This window comes from Rhinoderma darwinii, chromosome 1 (assembly GCF_050947455.1).
Source record: "Rhinoderma darwinii isolate aRhiDar2 chromosome 1, aRhiDar2.hap1, whole genome shotgun sequence".
Lineage (NCBI taxonomy): Eukaryota > Metazoa > Chordata > Amphibia > Anura > Rhinodermatidae > Rhinoderma > Rhinoderma darwinii.
Window position 1 is genome coordinate 582,336,735 of NC_134687.1, and position 13,895 is coordinate 582,350,629.

General features: G+C 37.9%; 1 protein-coding gene across 1 annotated transcript in view; it reads right to left on the bottom strand.

The window, feature by feature from the left end:
* HCN1 (hyperpolarization activated cyclic nucleotide gated potassium channel 1) overlaps positions 1-13,895 on the bottom strand; it is a 443,459-nt gene that overhangs the window by 61,373 nt on the left and 368,191 nt on the right. Inside the window, exons 6-7 of the mRNA XM_075839721.1 lie at positions 6,400-6,640; positions 1,280-1,444 (exon numbers count right to left, since the gene is read on the bottom strand). Of these exons, the coding sequence (XP_075695836.1) occupies positions 1,280-1,444; positions 6,400-6,640 (406 nt within the window). The remainder of the gene's footprint in view (positions 1-1,279; positions 1,445-6,399; positions 6,641-13,895) is intronic.

Below are 13,895 nucleotides of genomic sequence, written 5' to 3' on the forward strand. Positions count from 1 at the left end.
GGCTACAGTACAACACACATTGGTTTTAAGGTAAAAAGTGGATGGGTCATCAAAAAAAGACAACAATTCATGTTCAATCCAGCAAAGACCTTGAAGGTATCTGTCTACTACTAGTGAGTGAACCGAGTACAAGGTACTTAATAATAACATAAATAATAACATATAATTACATATAACATAATAACACATAATTAACATAAAATATAAAAAATTTGATTAAAAAAAATCATATATTTTTAAAGTAATTTTCATGATGATGTTACAGCAACATCCAAATCTGGAACCTACTGACACCTTAGACATCTCCACAAAATGAATGGTATTAGACCAGAGGCGTGTCAAGAAGCTTCTGGGCCCAAATGCAAAATCTTTAACAGGGCCCCCCACCTACTACGTGCCACTTAAAATACTGGTAAATAATAAATATTATAATAAATATTGTACATTTGAAGGGGGAGGGGCTGACTGCTTCCATCTTGGTGATTCCCTTGTCCCATCTGTCCAAAGCTGGTTCCTACCTATCCTAAATACATTTTGTAGGTCTAGGCCCGAACAGGGAGATTTGAGTCTACAATCATACAGGCATAGTGTTTCCTGTAGGGACCCCTTGTATAAGGTCGCCTTGTCGTAGCAGATGGGCCCACACAATTTGATTAAAATGTGTATACTCGAACCGCACATTTATTAATATAGTAAATATAGCAGTAATGCAATTTTTTAAAGAATCATATAGTCTTTGAGATAGTCCAGTGAAATAAAAAAGTCCTCAAGATTCCCAGAATGTAATAAGAAAGAATGTTTTTTATAATTTCAAGCATGTTTATAGCACAGAGGCTGAACTTGACTCTATCTAATATTAAAAAGGAAGCAGAGCTGTCATACTGTAGGTTATATACAAACATAAAACTGTTTCCAAAAATATCAGTTAGAATAAATCTACAAATAAAAAAGAATTCTAGATATTTTAAAGAATAATTTTAACTGATCCCGACTCATTTACACCCATTATCTCGTGTGAGCTCTGAGAAAGTTAGGATGATTGCCCATCATTGATGCATTATAAGGAAAAGATTTTGTAGTGCGGTAGATGAACTTTCTATATTTTTGTCCATCAATCCTTGTCAATATAAGCAGCAATACATGTAGGAATATAGAAAAAAGCACTATCTAGCATGCACAAGCATAAAAGCACCATTAGTGATGATGAATGATGTGCTAGCCTAAGAAAATGCATTTCTCAAAAGACTCAACACACTGAATAGAGGTAAAAAAATAATACCTATCCTGTCTAGTCTGTCAATGGCAACCGTCTCGAAGGCTCTCCTCATCATGGGATATTCTTCTAGTACTTCATTAAAATTCTCCACTGATAGGGAATACAGCCGACAATAGGTCTCAGCTCTCACGCTGGCTGTTCGACGACCCTTTGTTAGAAGGCAAATCTCTGCAAAAGAAATCAACATTACAAATAAATGTATTTGATGTTCATTTGTCAAATTAAAAGAGGACTCCAGATATACATTTTACTTTTGTTGTTTCCATTCATTTGAAAGTCTATTTTTAATTTTTATCAGCTTAGTGAAGGTCCAGTTTTCATTATCTTCTGACTTGTCTTCAATGAGGCATGTGAAGTACATTGTACTCTATGAAACGTCCCTAAAACGTGTTTTGGAGATATCAAACTCCCTAAACCCAAGGCTCATAGTGAATGTTTTTTTGTAGATTGAATATCGGGATAGAATATCTTCAACGTTTCAAAACTTCTTACAAATCTTGTACGTCATCCTCAATTGGTCTTGTACCTCATGACCATCAATTAAAATACCTGAAAGGTTCAGTAAAATGCATTAAAGAGACCCTTTCACCTGCCCATACATGTGCAGCGGAGTGCAGCATGTAATAGGCAGGGCTGTACAAACCCTGTCTCACTATAAATTTATTTCCTATCTTTCTCCGTTATTTAGATATCGGTGCCATTATATTTGGCCCCCGATATTTCAATAACCCCCTAAACTGTCAATGGGGCGTGTAATTGGCAAGGGGGCATGTAACATCGCTGTGGCACTGTCCAATCAGCTATGGACAGTGTCACAGCAAGAACTGGAGAGCGAGAGCATGTGCGTGCCTGCACACGCAGCTCTGCCTCCACAACAGAACAGAAGAGAAGAAGAAGAATGTGAATTATTCTTCTTCTGTTCTATGGCGGTGGGAGTATCTTCAGCAGCGGAGCTGTTCTCGCATGCGTGCGGGCGCGCGCACATGCTTTCACTCACTCTTCAGCTCTCTGCATCGCTGTGATACTGTCCATTTCGTTACGGACAGTGTCACAGTAAGAGAAGAGTGAGAGCGTCCACGCGCATGTTCGCAGAGCTCTGAGCTGCACGTGCACATGCACTCCTCTCTCCAGCTCTTGCTGTGACACTGTCCGTAGCTTATTGGACAGTGTCACAGCGATGTTACCCGCCCCCTTGACAGTTCAGGGGTTTATTTAAATATTGGGCGGCAAACATAACGGCACCGATATTGCCCTGAACCAGGATTTGTGCAGCCCTGCCCATTACATGCTGCACTCAGCTGCTCATGTATGGGCAGGTGAAAGATTCTATTTAAGTAGTAAAAGAGGCACAAATCTAAAATATGTCAAAGTTAAAGTGATGCAATCCTAGCAAGTACTTAATTTCTGATGAGCTTTGGTAGCATGTTTTAAGGAGATCAAAGTGTGTAAATTATGATTGAAAATGTTTCAGCCAGTAATCCACCAGTATGGTCCTTATTGAGCTAGGATTCAGTGTTCCAAACCTGCCTACCTCAAAACCTTCTGTTTGGGGAATGGTTAGTAAAGTAAATTACCACTTACCGAAAGGAGTCCAAGTAAGAAGTCCGGCGGCATCGGCGCTTGCACATTGCCCACATGAATCTGAGAACTATTTACCTCTCTTTACTGTGCATGTGCCGTGTACTGTCCTTGGCTTCATGTGTGCAATGCAAATGCGCTCGAATCCGCTCACAGTCTTATCTAACTAACTATTCCCTAATTGGTCAGTTTTGAGGTAGGCAGCTTTAGAACACTAAACCCCAACTGCATAACGACATACTGGTGGTTTAGTGGCTCCAAACCTACTGACAGGTTACCTTTAAGGATTATTGTATAGTATTTTATATGTATACCTGGTTTATCGGAATGGCATCTGAATATTTTTAAAACCTCTTTAGAACCTAATAGGGTATATAGACTGGGGTTGTCCAACCCCTTTAAAGAACACATCATTTTTTTCTCTTGTAATTTCAATTTTTATTTTCCATCAATATAGATGTAGAGGGTCTTGTTTTTTTGGGATGAGTTACATAGTTACATAGTTAGTACGGCTGAAAAAAGACACATGTCAACCAAGGGATGGAAAAGGGAAGGTAGAAATTTCTACACATAGGAGCTAATATTTTTTTGCTCTAGGAAATTATCTAAGCCTTTTTTAAAGACATCTACTGTCCCTGCTGTGACCAGCTCCTGCGGTAGGCTATTCCATAGATTCACAGTTCTCACAGTAAAGAAGTCTTGTCGCCTCTGCAGGTTGAAGCTTTTTTTCTCCAGACAGAGGGAGTGCCCCCTTGTTATTTGAGGGGGTTTTACATGGAACAGGATTTCACCATATTTTTTGTATGTGCCATTAATATATTTATATAAATTAATCATGTCCCCCCTTAGTCGTCTCTTTTCAAGGCTAAATAGGTTTAATTCTTTTAATCTTTCCTCATAACTTAGATTCTCCATGCCCCTTATTAGCTTCGTTGCTCTTCTTTGTATTTTTTCCAACTCCAGGGCATCCTTTCTATGAACTGGAGCCCAGAACTGAACTGCATATTCTAGATGAGGCCTCACTAATGCTTTGTAAAGTGGCAATATCACATCCCTGTCTGCGAGTCCATGCCTCTTTTAATACATGACAATATCTTGCTGGCCTTTGAAGCAGCTGATTGACATTGCATGCTGTTATTTAGTTTATGATTTTCAAGTACACCCAGATCCTTCTCAACAAGTGACTCCCCCAGTGTAGCTCCCCCTAGGACATATGATGTATGCAGGTTGTTGATACCCAGATGCATAACTTTACATTTATCTACATTAAGCTTCCTTTGCCAAGTGGACGCCAAAACACTTAGTTTGTTTAAATCCGCTTGCAATTCACGAACATCTTCCATAGACTGAACTATATTACATAGCTTGGTGTCATCTGCAAAATAGAAATAGTGCTATTAATCCCATCCTCTATATCATTAATAAATAAGTTGAATAATAGTGGTCCCAGCACTGAACCCTGGGGTACACCACTTATAACCGGGGACCATTCAGAGTAGGAATCATTGACCACAACTCTCTGAATACGGTCCTTGAGCCAATTCTCAATCCAATTACAAACTATATTTTCTAAACCTATAGTCCTTAATTTACCCATTAGACGTCTATGAGGTACAGTGTCAAATGCCTTTGCAAAGTCCAAAAACACTATATCCACAGCGGCCCCTCTGTCTAGGCTTCTGCTCACCTCTTCATAAAAACAAATCAGGTTAGTTTGACAACTTCTGTCCTTAGTAAAACCGTGCTCGCTGTCACTTATAATACTTTTTTTGTCACATAATCCTGTATATAGTCCCTCAATAGTCGCTCAAACATTTTCCCCACAATGGATGTTAAGCTTACTGGTCTATAATTTCCCGGGGAAGACCTAGAGCCCTTTTTTTAAATAGGCACCACATTTGCCCTGCACCAGTCCCTTGGCACTATACCAGTCACTAGAGAATCTCTAAATATTATGAAAAGGGGGACAGAAATAACTGAACTAAGCTCTTTAAGAATTCTAGGGTGTATCCCATCTGGTCCCGGGGCCTTGTGCACATTTTTTTAGCTTGGACCATATCTACATTCATCCAATTCCGTATATCAACTGATATATTAACAGCACTGGCACCGGCTATATCAGCCGCTCTTTCTTCTATTGTATATACAGAGCTGAAGACCCCGTTTAGTAACTCAGCCTTCTCTTGATCCCCTGTGACCAACTCCCCATTACCATTATCTAGGGGTCCTACATGTTCAGACCTTGGCTTTTTTGCATTACTATACTTGAATTTGTTTTACTATCCTTGGCCACCTGCCTTTCATTTTGTATTTTTGCTAATTTTATTACATTTTGACAGATTTTATTATGCTCTTTATAATTTAAAAAGGCTACAGATGTACCCTCAGATTTGTATTTTTTAAATGCCCTTTTTTTGGCCTGTATTGCCCTTTTTACAGAAGGTGTAAGCTATGTGGGGTTTATTTTAGTCGTTTATACTTGTTGCCTTTCACTTTTTCACTTTTATTATCAGAAATGTGATTATTTGACATTATTTGGGTATTTTTATTTTCATTTACTTTCTATATGTACTATTTTTGGGTACGCATAATTCAGCATTAAAATAAGCATATATATTTATGGTATATGTTGTGTAGGTATTTTAGAACTCCCCGTCGAGTTCCTTCAAAAACTGTGTGCAAGTGTACCTAGAAGAATTGATTCTCTTTTGAAGGCAAAGGGTGGTCATGCTAGATATTGATATGTTTTAGATTTCTCTTCTGTTCATTCACTTTGCATTTTGTAAATTGATAAAAAAAAATATTAACACTTCTATTTTTTAAAGCATAAAACTTTGGCATTTGTCTTTTTTTAGTGTCATTAAGCAACTTAGCTGTAACTTAAGTAACTTTTTAATAACTGGCTTTAATTTAATGTAGGTTCAATACTGCCACTAAAGGGATAGCTGTTGGTATTGGGCTTTCATCCAATACTTGCAGCTGCATTGGGAGTTTGGTTGTATATTACAGCTGCACTTGGATCCACAGGCAATGCCCATGTGATCGCCTCAACACAATAGTATATTATGAAGGTGCGGGACTAACTCACTTCTAGATGTACTATCACATCAAGGTGTTTAGCTAGGGTGCGTCTTAATGACAATAAATCCAAAGATCATTAGGATGACCATAGCAGCAGGGGAGGAGTGTGCTGATTCTAGGTCCTGTACCCTCATGTTATTATCTTATTCAGAATAGGGCTACATGTTATGGTATTAAAGTGACAAGAATAGAATAAATTCAAAATCAGATTACGTCAACATAGCAGCAGGAGATGAGTGAACTGATCTTGTGGGAGGCAGTGACTTCTACTCTTATGTTATTATGTAAATGAAAACAGACTAACAGGGGCAATGCCATGAAATAAGAAGATCATACATTTTCTATGTTGCATTTGAATTTCCTTTGCATTATTTTATTCTTTAGTATTGTCAGTCTTGCCTTACTTTATTACCTGTGGTGATTAACATATTTGTAAAAAGGACTTTCACCCCACTCATACTGACCTCCAAAATATGATCCGTCGGTTAGCTTCATTTCCCTGCTAGATCTAGTAATGACACCGGCCACACCATGCTGAATAAAATACATCTTCTTCCCAACTGCTCCTTCACGGATGATATAATCTCCAGGCTGGAAAACCTCAAACCTCAATTTGCTGAGCATGGCTGTGACAAAGTTCGGGTCTGCATTAGCAAACAGAGGCATAGTAGCCACCAGTTTTCGACAGTTAAAATTCACAATTTCCTAAAATTAAAAGCAAAAGAGAAATAGAAAATAAAAATTAAACCATCAGAACATACAGTATATAAAATACATTAATTGTATTAAATAACAATTTTACTATTATTTTCATTATATATGATCAGTATAAGTATCCATTTAACGCATTCCTGAATCTGTTGTATATGTATTTTGTAAAGCATAAAGAGAATATAAAGACAGTATGAAAACAAGATAACAATATGTGTAGATTGTCAAAATAGGAACATCTCTGCCAAAAATACAACTATTGCATTAGTATACTTTGTAGAGGCTACAGGGCATGGCTGCATGGGATCTGTCTCATGGAAACAATTAGCTTTTAACCCCTTCCTGCCGCTGCCATTTTTTTGTTTTTTCATTTTCTTTTTTCCCTCCCTGTCTGCCCACTCATGCAGCTGATAGGCGTGGTGCCAGGAATCGGACCCCCACCAATCAGATATTGATGGATTATCCTATAAGCCATCAATATTACACCTTGGAAGGCCCCTTTAAAGCCAAAATATTGTATTTTTATATGTACCCGTGCTATGAAACTCTTATGAAGGGTATACCGATGTCATAGTTTGGATCTTTATGTCCCATTAATAATTGATAATTAAATATTTAACCTCTTCTTCTTTCGAGGCCTCCAGCCTGACTTGTATAGAACTGCTCAGTTTTATATAACCTACAATTTAAGGAGCTTGACAAGAATGGGCCAGTGGGCATGGAAAATACGTGTATTGTCTGAATTGATCGGGGACATTCAGATGTGTCCACCTTTCGTTTTGCTTCAATTTGGTAAAGCACTCCAATTTCTCATGAAACAAATTCAAAACAATATTGGGACATGCTAGCAAAACCCTTCATAGGCTACAAATCACATCACAACCACTGGGTGGCCACACATGGACACATATTATAGACATCTCGTTACAGAGTATCGCAAAATCATGTTTTTTTTTCAAAGTTGTCACCTCGTGCTACACATCTCAGGATATGCTTAGATACAAGGAAAGGTATGGAAGTACACATCTATATTATAGCTGCATCACCATGGAATGCCTCTGTGCACAATAAAATGTATAATCAAATGCCCTACAGACGGTGTAAAGTTGATTGTTGTGGATAGAAATATTCTTGCTGTATATATGTTGCCACGTTGTCTTGTTATCTTGCTATAGTTATATTTTTTGCATTTACTGGTGAGGTAGTGCATGGGACGTCACTTATGTGATGGGTTGTTCTGTTAACCCTTGGGTATATTTAACATCTATACCTTACTGATGCTGCTCTCTGTATATGACCTTTTTTATTGATCTTTCTTTGTATGTACCGCCATGTTACCATGTATTGTTGCTATTCATCATTAATAAAGATTTCCACTTCTTACATTACGTGGTAGTCATATATATATATATATATATATATATATATATATATACACCTTTTTGGGTGCTATATTCCCTGTGCTTTTGCGCTTATTGGTTGTCTACGTTGACTTGTTATCAGCCATGGATATTTCTTTTTGAATGTCACTTTGTGAGTGAACGAGCGCATCACATCACACTAGATTTAATGGATGAAAGCAATGCAAAAAGATGATGAATATTGTGTCATGTCTCTATCCTATTGACTCTATTAGCAATATTCATGAAGGAGGATATTGAATTTGAATGTCACCCCAAGCGAGTTTTTGCTCATTAAGCGTAGCTAAATACAGTATTTAATAATGCAACAGCTCAATTTTGTTATTTTTAGCTCTGCCAGAAAAGTATTTTATGGCAGAAAATATATTTAGCAAAAGTGAAAGACAAGAACTGCCGAATAAAATGATAAGAGGTGACGCAATATACACATCAACGTTTAACCCCTTAGCCACCATCCCTGTCTTTACATCAGAAGCTTTGTTACTGACGCATGTAGTGCTATGTAGAAAGATCATGGTACTGGTACCCGTACCAGGTTCCTTGGTCTAACAAGATACATTTCAGGTCTCACTATAATTAATTCACAGGTACAAGAAAAATGTTCCCTGTAACCGGGGCTGAAAAAGTCACATACTATCTTAGCTGCCTGTTGCCACCACTAGGGGGCACAATTTGTACACAGCCGTATACATTTTCTATTGGCATGAAAAATGGCATTCAGATTCTTAAAGGGGTTATCCAGGATTAAAAAAATATGGCTGGTTTTCCAGAAACAGCGCCACACTTCCCCATGGGTTTTGTCTGGTATTGTAGATCGGCTCAATAGAAGTAAATAGTGCTCAGCTGCAATTCCACACACAACCTGTGGACTGGTGTGACACTGTTTTTAAAAGGAAGCAGCCATCCTGTGGATATACCATAAATTATGACGGGAATATCCTTTTAAGTTTTTGGGGAAATGCTCCAATCATTTATGGTACTGGTTTCTTTGAAACAAAATGTAATGGCCTTTTTTATGGTGAGGATCTAGATTATTTTAGTTCATTTTAACATACGAAATGCAAATGTGTCCTTCCTTACTATTTCTAATATCTTACCATATTCTGAAATTTGTGGTGTGAGATGACCAGCTTTGAAACACAACGATTTTGCGATACTCTATCACGAGATGTCTGTGCTATATTTATCTATGTGTGACCACCCAATGGTTTTGATGTGAATTGCAGCCTGTCAAGGATTTTGCTATCATATTGTGATATTGTATTACATTTTTTTCATGAGAAATTAGAGTTTTTAACCAAATTAAAGCAAATAATAGCATGGACATATCTGTACAATATACATTTTTGAAACCAACCAACCAACCATCATTTCTGATCTTATGTATGTCTATATGAGAAATTACTGGACATAGTATATACATTATGATGTAATAATATATCTCTATATGTATGATGTAGTAATATATCTATATATATCTATATATATATACAGTGAAGGAAATAAGTATTTGATCCCTTGCTGATTTTGTAAATTTGCCCACTGTCAAAGACATGAACAGTCTAGAATTTTTAGGCTAGGTTAATTTTACCAGTGAGAGATAGATTACATTAAAAAAATAAAATAAAATCACATTGTCAAAATTATATATATTTATTTGCATTGTGCACAGAGAAATAAGTATTTGATCCCTTTGGCAAACAATACTTAATACTTGGTGGCAAAACCCTTGTTGGCAAGCACAGCAGTCAGAAGTTTTTTTGTAGTGGATGATGAGGTTTGCACACATATTAGATGGAATTTTGGCCCACTCCTCTTTGCAGATCATCTGTAAATCATTAAGATTTCGAGGCTGTCGCTTGGCAACTCGGATCTTCAGCTCCCTCCATAAGTTTTCGATGGGATTAAGGTCTGGAGACTGACTAGGCCACTCCATGACCTTAATGTGCTTCTTTTTGAGCCACTCCTTTGTTGCCTTGGCTGTATGTTTCGGGTAATTGTCGTGCTGGAAGACCCAGCCACAAGCTATTTTTAATGTCCTGGTGGAGGGAAGGAGATTGTCACTCAGGATTTGACGGTACATGGCTCCATCCATTCTCCTATTGATGCGGTGAAGTAGTCCTGTGCCCTTAGCAGAGAAACACCCCCAAAACATAATGTTTCCACCTCCATGCTTGACAATGGGGACGGTGTTCTTTGGGTCATAGGCAGAATTTCTCTTCCTCCAAAAACGGCGAGTTGAGTTAATGCCAAAGAGCTCAATTTTAGTCTCATCTGACCACAGCACCTTCTCCCAATCACTCTCAGAATCATCCAGATGTTCATTTGCAAACTTCAGACGAGCCTGTACATGTGCCTTCTTGAGCAGGGGGACCTTGCGGGCACTGCAGGATTTTAATCCATTACGGCGTAATGTGTTACCAATGGTTTTCTTGGTGACTGTGGTCCCAGCTGCCTTGAGATCATTAACAAGTTCCCCCCGTGTAGTTTTCGGCTGAGCTCTCACCTTCCTCAGGATCAAGGATACCCCACGAGGTGAGATTTTGCATGGAGCCCCAGATCGATGTCGATTGACAGTCATGTTGTATGTCTTCCATTTTCTTACTATTGCACCAACAGTTGTCTCCTTCTCACCCAGCGTCTTACTTATGGTTTTGTAGCCCATTCCAGCCTTGTGCAGGTCTATGATCTTGTCCCTGACATCCTTAGAAAGCTCTTTGGTCTTGCCCATGTTGTAGAGGTTAGAGTCAGACTGATTAATTGAGTCTGTGGACCGGAGTCTTTTATACAGGTGACCATTTAAGACAGCTGTCTTTAATGCAGGCACCAAGTTGATTTGGAGCGTGTAACTGGTCTGGAGGAGGCTGAACTCTTAATGGTTGGTAGGGGATCAAATACTTATTTCTCTGTGCACAATGCAAATACATATATATAATTTTGACAATGTGATTTTCTTTTTTATTTTTAATATAATCTATCTCTCACTGGTAAAATTAACCTAGCCCAAAAATTCTAGACTGTTCATGACTTTGACAGTGGGCAAACTTGCAAAATCAGCAAGGGATCAAATACTTATTTCCTCCACTGTATATATATATATATATATATATATATATATGTCCCTCTTTTCATAATATTCAGAGATTCTCTAGTGACTGGTATAGTGCCAAGGGACTGGCGCAGGGCAAATGTGGTGCCTATTTTCAAAAAGGGCTCTAGGTCTTCCCCGGGAAATTATAGACCAGTAAGCTTAACATCCATCTTGGGGAAAATGTTTGAGGGACTATTGAGGGACTATATACAGGATTATGTGACAATAAATAGTATTATAAGTGACAGCCAACATGGTTTTACTAAGAACAGAGGTTGTCAAACTAACCTGATATGTTTTTATGAAGAGGTGAGCAGAAGCCTAGACAGAGGGGCCGCTGTGTATATTGTGTTTTTGGACTTTGCAAAGGCATTTGACACTGTCCCTCATAGACGTCTAATGGGTAAATTAAGGACTATAGGTTTAGAAAATATAGTTTGTAATTGGATTGAGAATTGGCTCAAGGACCGTATCCAGAGAGTTGTGGTAAATGATTCCTACTCTGAATGGTCCCCGGTTATAAGTGGTGTACCCCAGGGTTCCGTGCTGGGACCACTATTATTCAACTTATTTATTAATGATATAGAGGATGGGATTAATAGCACTATTTCTATTTTTGCAGATGACACCAAGCTATGTAGTAATGTTCAGTCTATGGAAGATGTTCCTGAATTGCAAGCGCATTTAAACAAACTAAGTGTTTCGGCATCCAGTTGGCAAATGAAGTTTAATGTAGATAAATGTAAAGTTATGCATCTGGGTACCAACAACCTGCATGCATAATATGTCCTAGGGGGAGCTACACTGGGGGATTCACTTGTTGAGAAGGATCTGGGTGTACTTGTAGATCATAAACTAAATAACAGCATGCAATGTCAATCAGCTGCTTCAAAGGCCAGAAGGATATTGTCGTGTATTAAAAGATTCATGGACTCACGGGACAGGGATGTAATATTACCACTTTACAAAGCATTATTGAGGCCTCATCTAGAATATGCAGTTCAGTTCTGGGCTCCAGTTTATAGAAAGGATGCCCTGGAGTTGGAAAAAATACAAAGAAGAGCAACGAAGCTAATAAGGGGCATGGAGAATCTATGTTATGAGGAAAGATTAAAAGAACTAAACCTATTTAGCCTTGAAAAAAGACGACTAAGGGGGACATGATTAATTAATATAAATATATTAATGGCACATACAAAGAATATGGTGAAATCCTGTTCCATGTAAAACCCCCTCAAAAAAACAAGGGGGCACTCCCTCCGTCTGGAGAAAAAAAGGTTCAACCTGCAGAGGCGACAAACCTTCTTTACTGTGAGAACTGTGAATCTATGGAATAGTCACCGCAGGAGCCGTCACAGCAGGGACAGTAGATGGCTGCAAAAAAAGGCTTAGATAATTTCCTAGAACAAAAAAGTATTAGCACCTATGTGTAGAAATTTTTCCCTTCCCTTTTCCCATCCCTTGCTTGAACTTCATGGACATGTGTCTTTTTTTCAGCCGTACTAACTAACTATATATATATATATATATATATATGTGTGTGTGAATAGGCTCAGACATCGAGCTGGATCATGTTATTGAAGAGCTGAAGATGGCTACGTTGTATTGTCAAGTGTTACAGTCTGAACAAGTGAGATGAATTTAAAGGACTATAAAAGAAAACTGCTGCGAATCCCATCTCTTTCATTATGTGTGCTCACCACCTTTCAGGAGCTTGTCTTAGATCCAAACTCCTAGGGAACATTACCAAAAGGAAACAAATTGTATTGATGTTGCTGGTACAATCTTCAAATGGAACAATAAGCGAGTGTGTCTCTATCAATTATAGGAGGTGTCCCACAAAACCAGAAAATGCTTAACTCTGCTTCTGTTAGACAAGGAACTTTTCTTTTTACTTCTTAAAGGGACAAAACAGGTAAATTGCAATGCATGAAGTAAATACAGAACATTTTGATTTGCGCAAATTGTGACTTTTATGCCGTTTACAACTTTTCTATGCCAGAAAACCGGCATAGAATTTAATGCATCTTTTCGAGAGGTGCCATAGATTACATCGCTGTTGGAAAAATGTTTTGGAACACCTTTTTTTTCTGCTTAGATATAAAGGTAACTCCGGATATATATATCTACTGTGTTTTCTAGGGTCAGATTTAAGGTTGGCCGGTCAAGCCGAGGGAAAGAATTTGGCACTATTAGGGCTTTAACAAAAAAATTGATACTTAAAAATTGGGAGTGTCATATACCACCTGTGGTATCCTCTTGGGTGTTTCTGATGAATACGATTGCAGCTACTGATAAACTTTGAGATCCGGTTCTCTTTCAGGAAAGATGGAAAATTTGGTCAACTCAGTTCTTGTTTTTTCCCTCCTCTTCGTCTTCTTTTTTTTTTTTTCTCTTGTTGGCTGATTTGGGCCGAGGGGGGGGGGGGATTAGGTGGGAATATGTACTAATCCTTCTCAATGAATTGGGATATCATCAAAGAGTTAATTTATTTCAGTAATCAATTCAAAAAGTGAAACTCCTATATTATATAGATTCATTACACAGAGATTGATCTATTTCCAGCATTTTCTTCTTTTAATGTTGATGATTATGGCTAACAGTTAACGAAAACCCAAAATCTCTGTCTTTGTATTGTTTTTTCTGGTTGAATGTTATGTAATTCAAAAAAGATAATAAAAGTAAACAAACAAAAATAAATGTGGTAGATTACAAATAGTCCTATATGTCCTTCTAA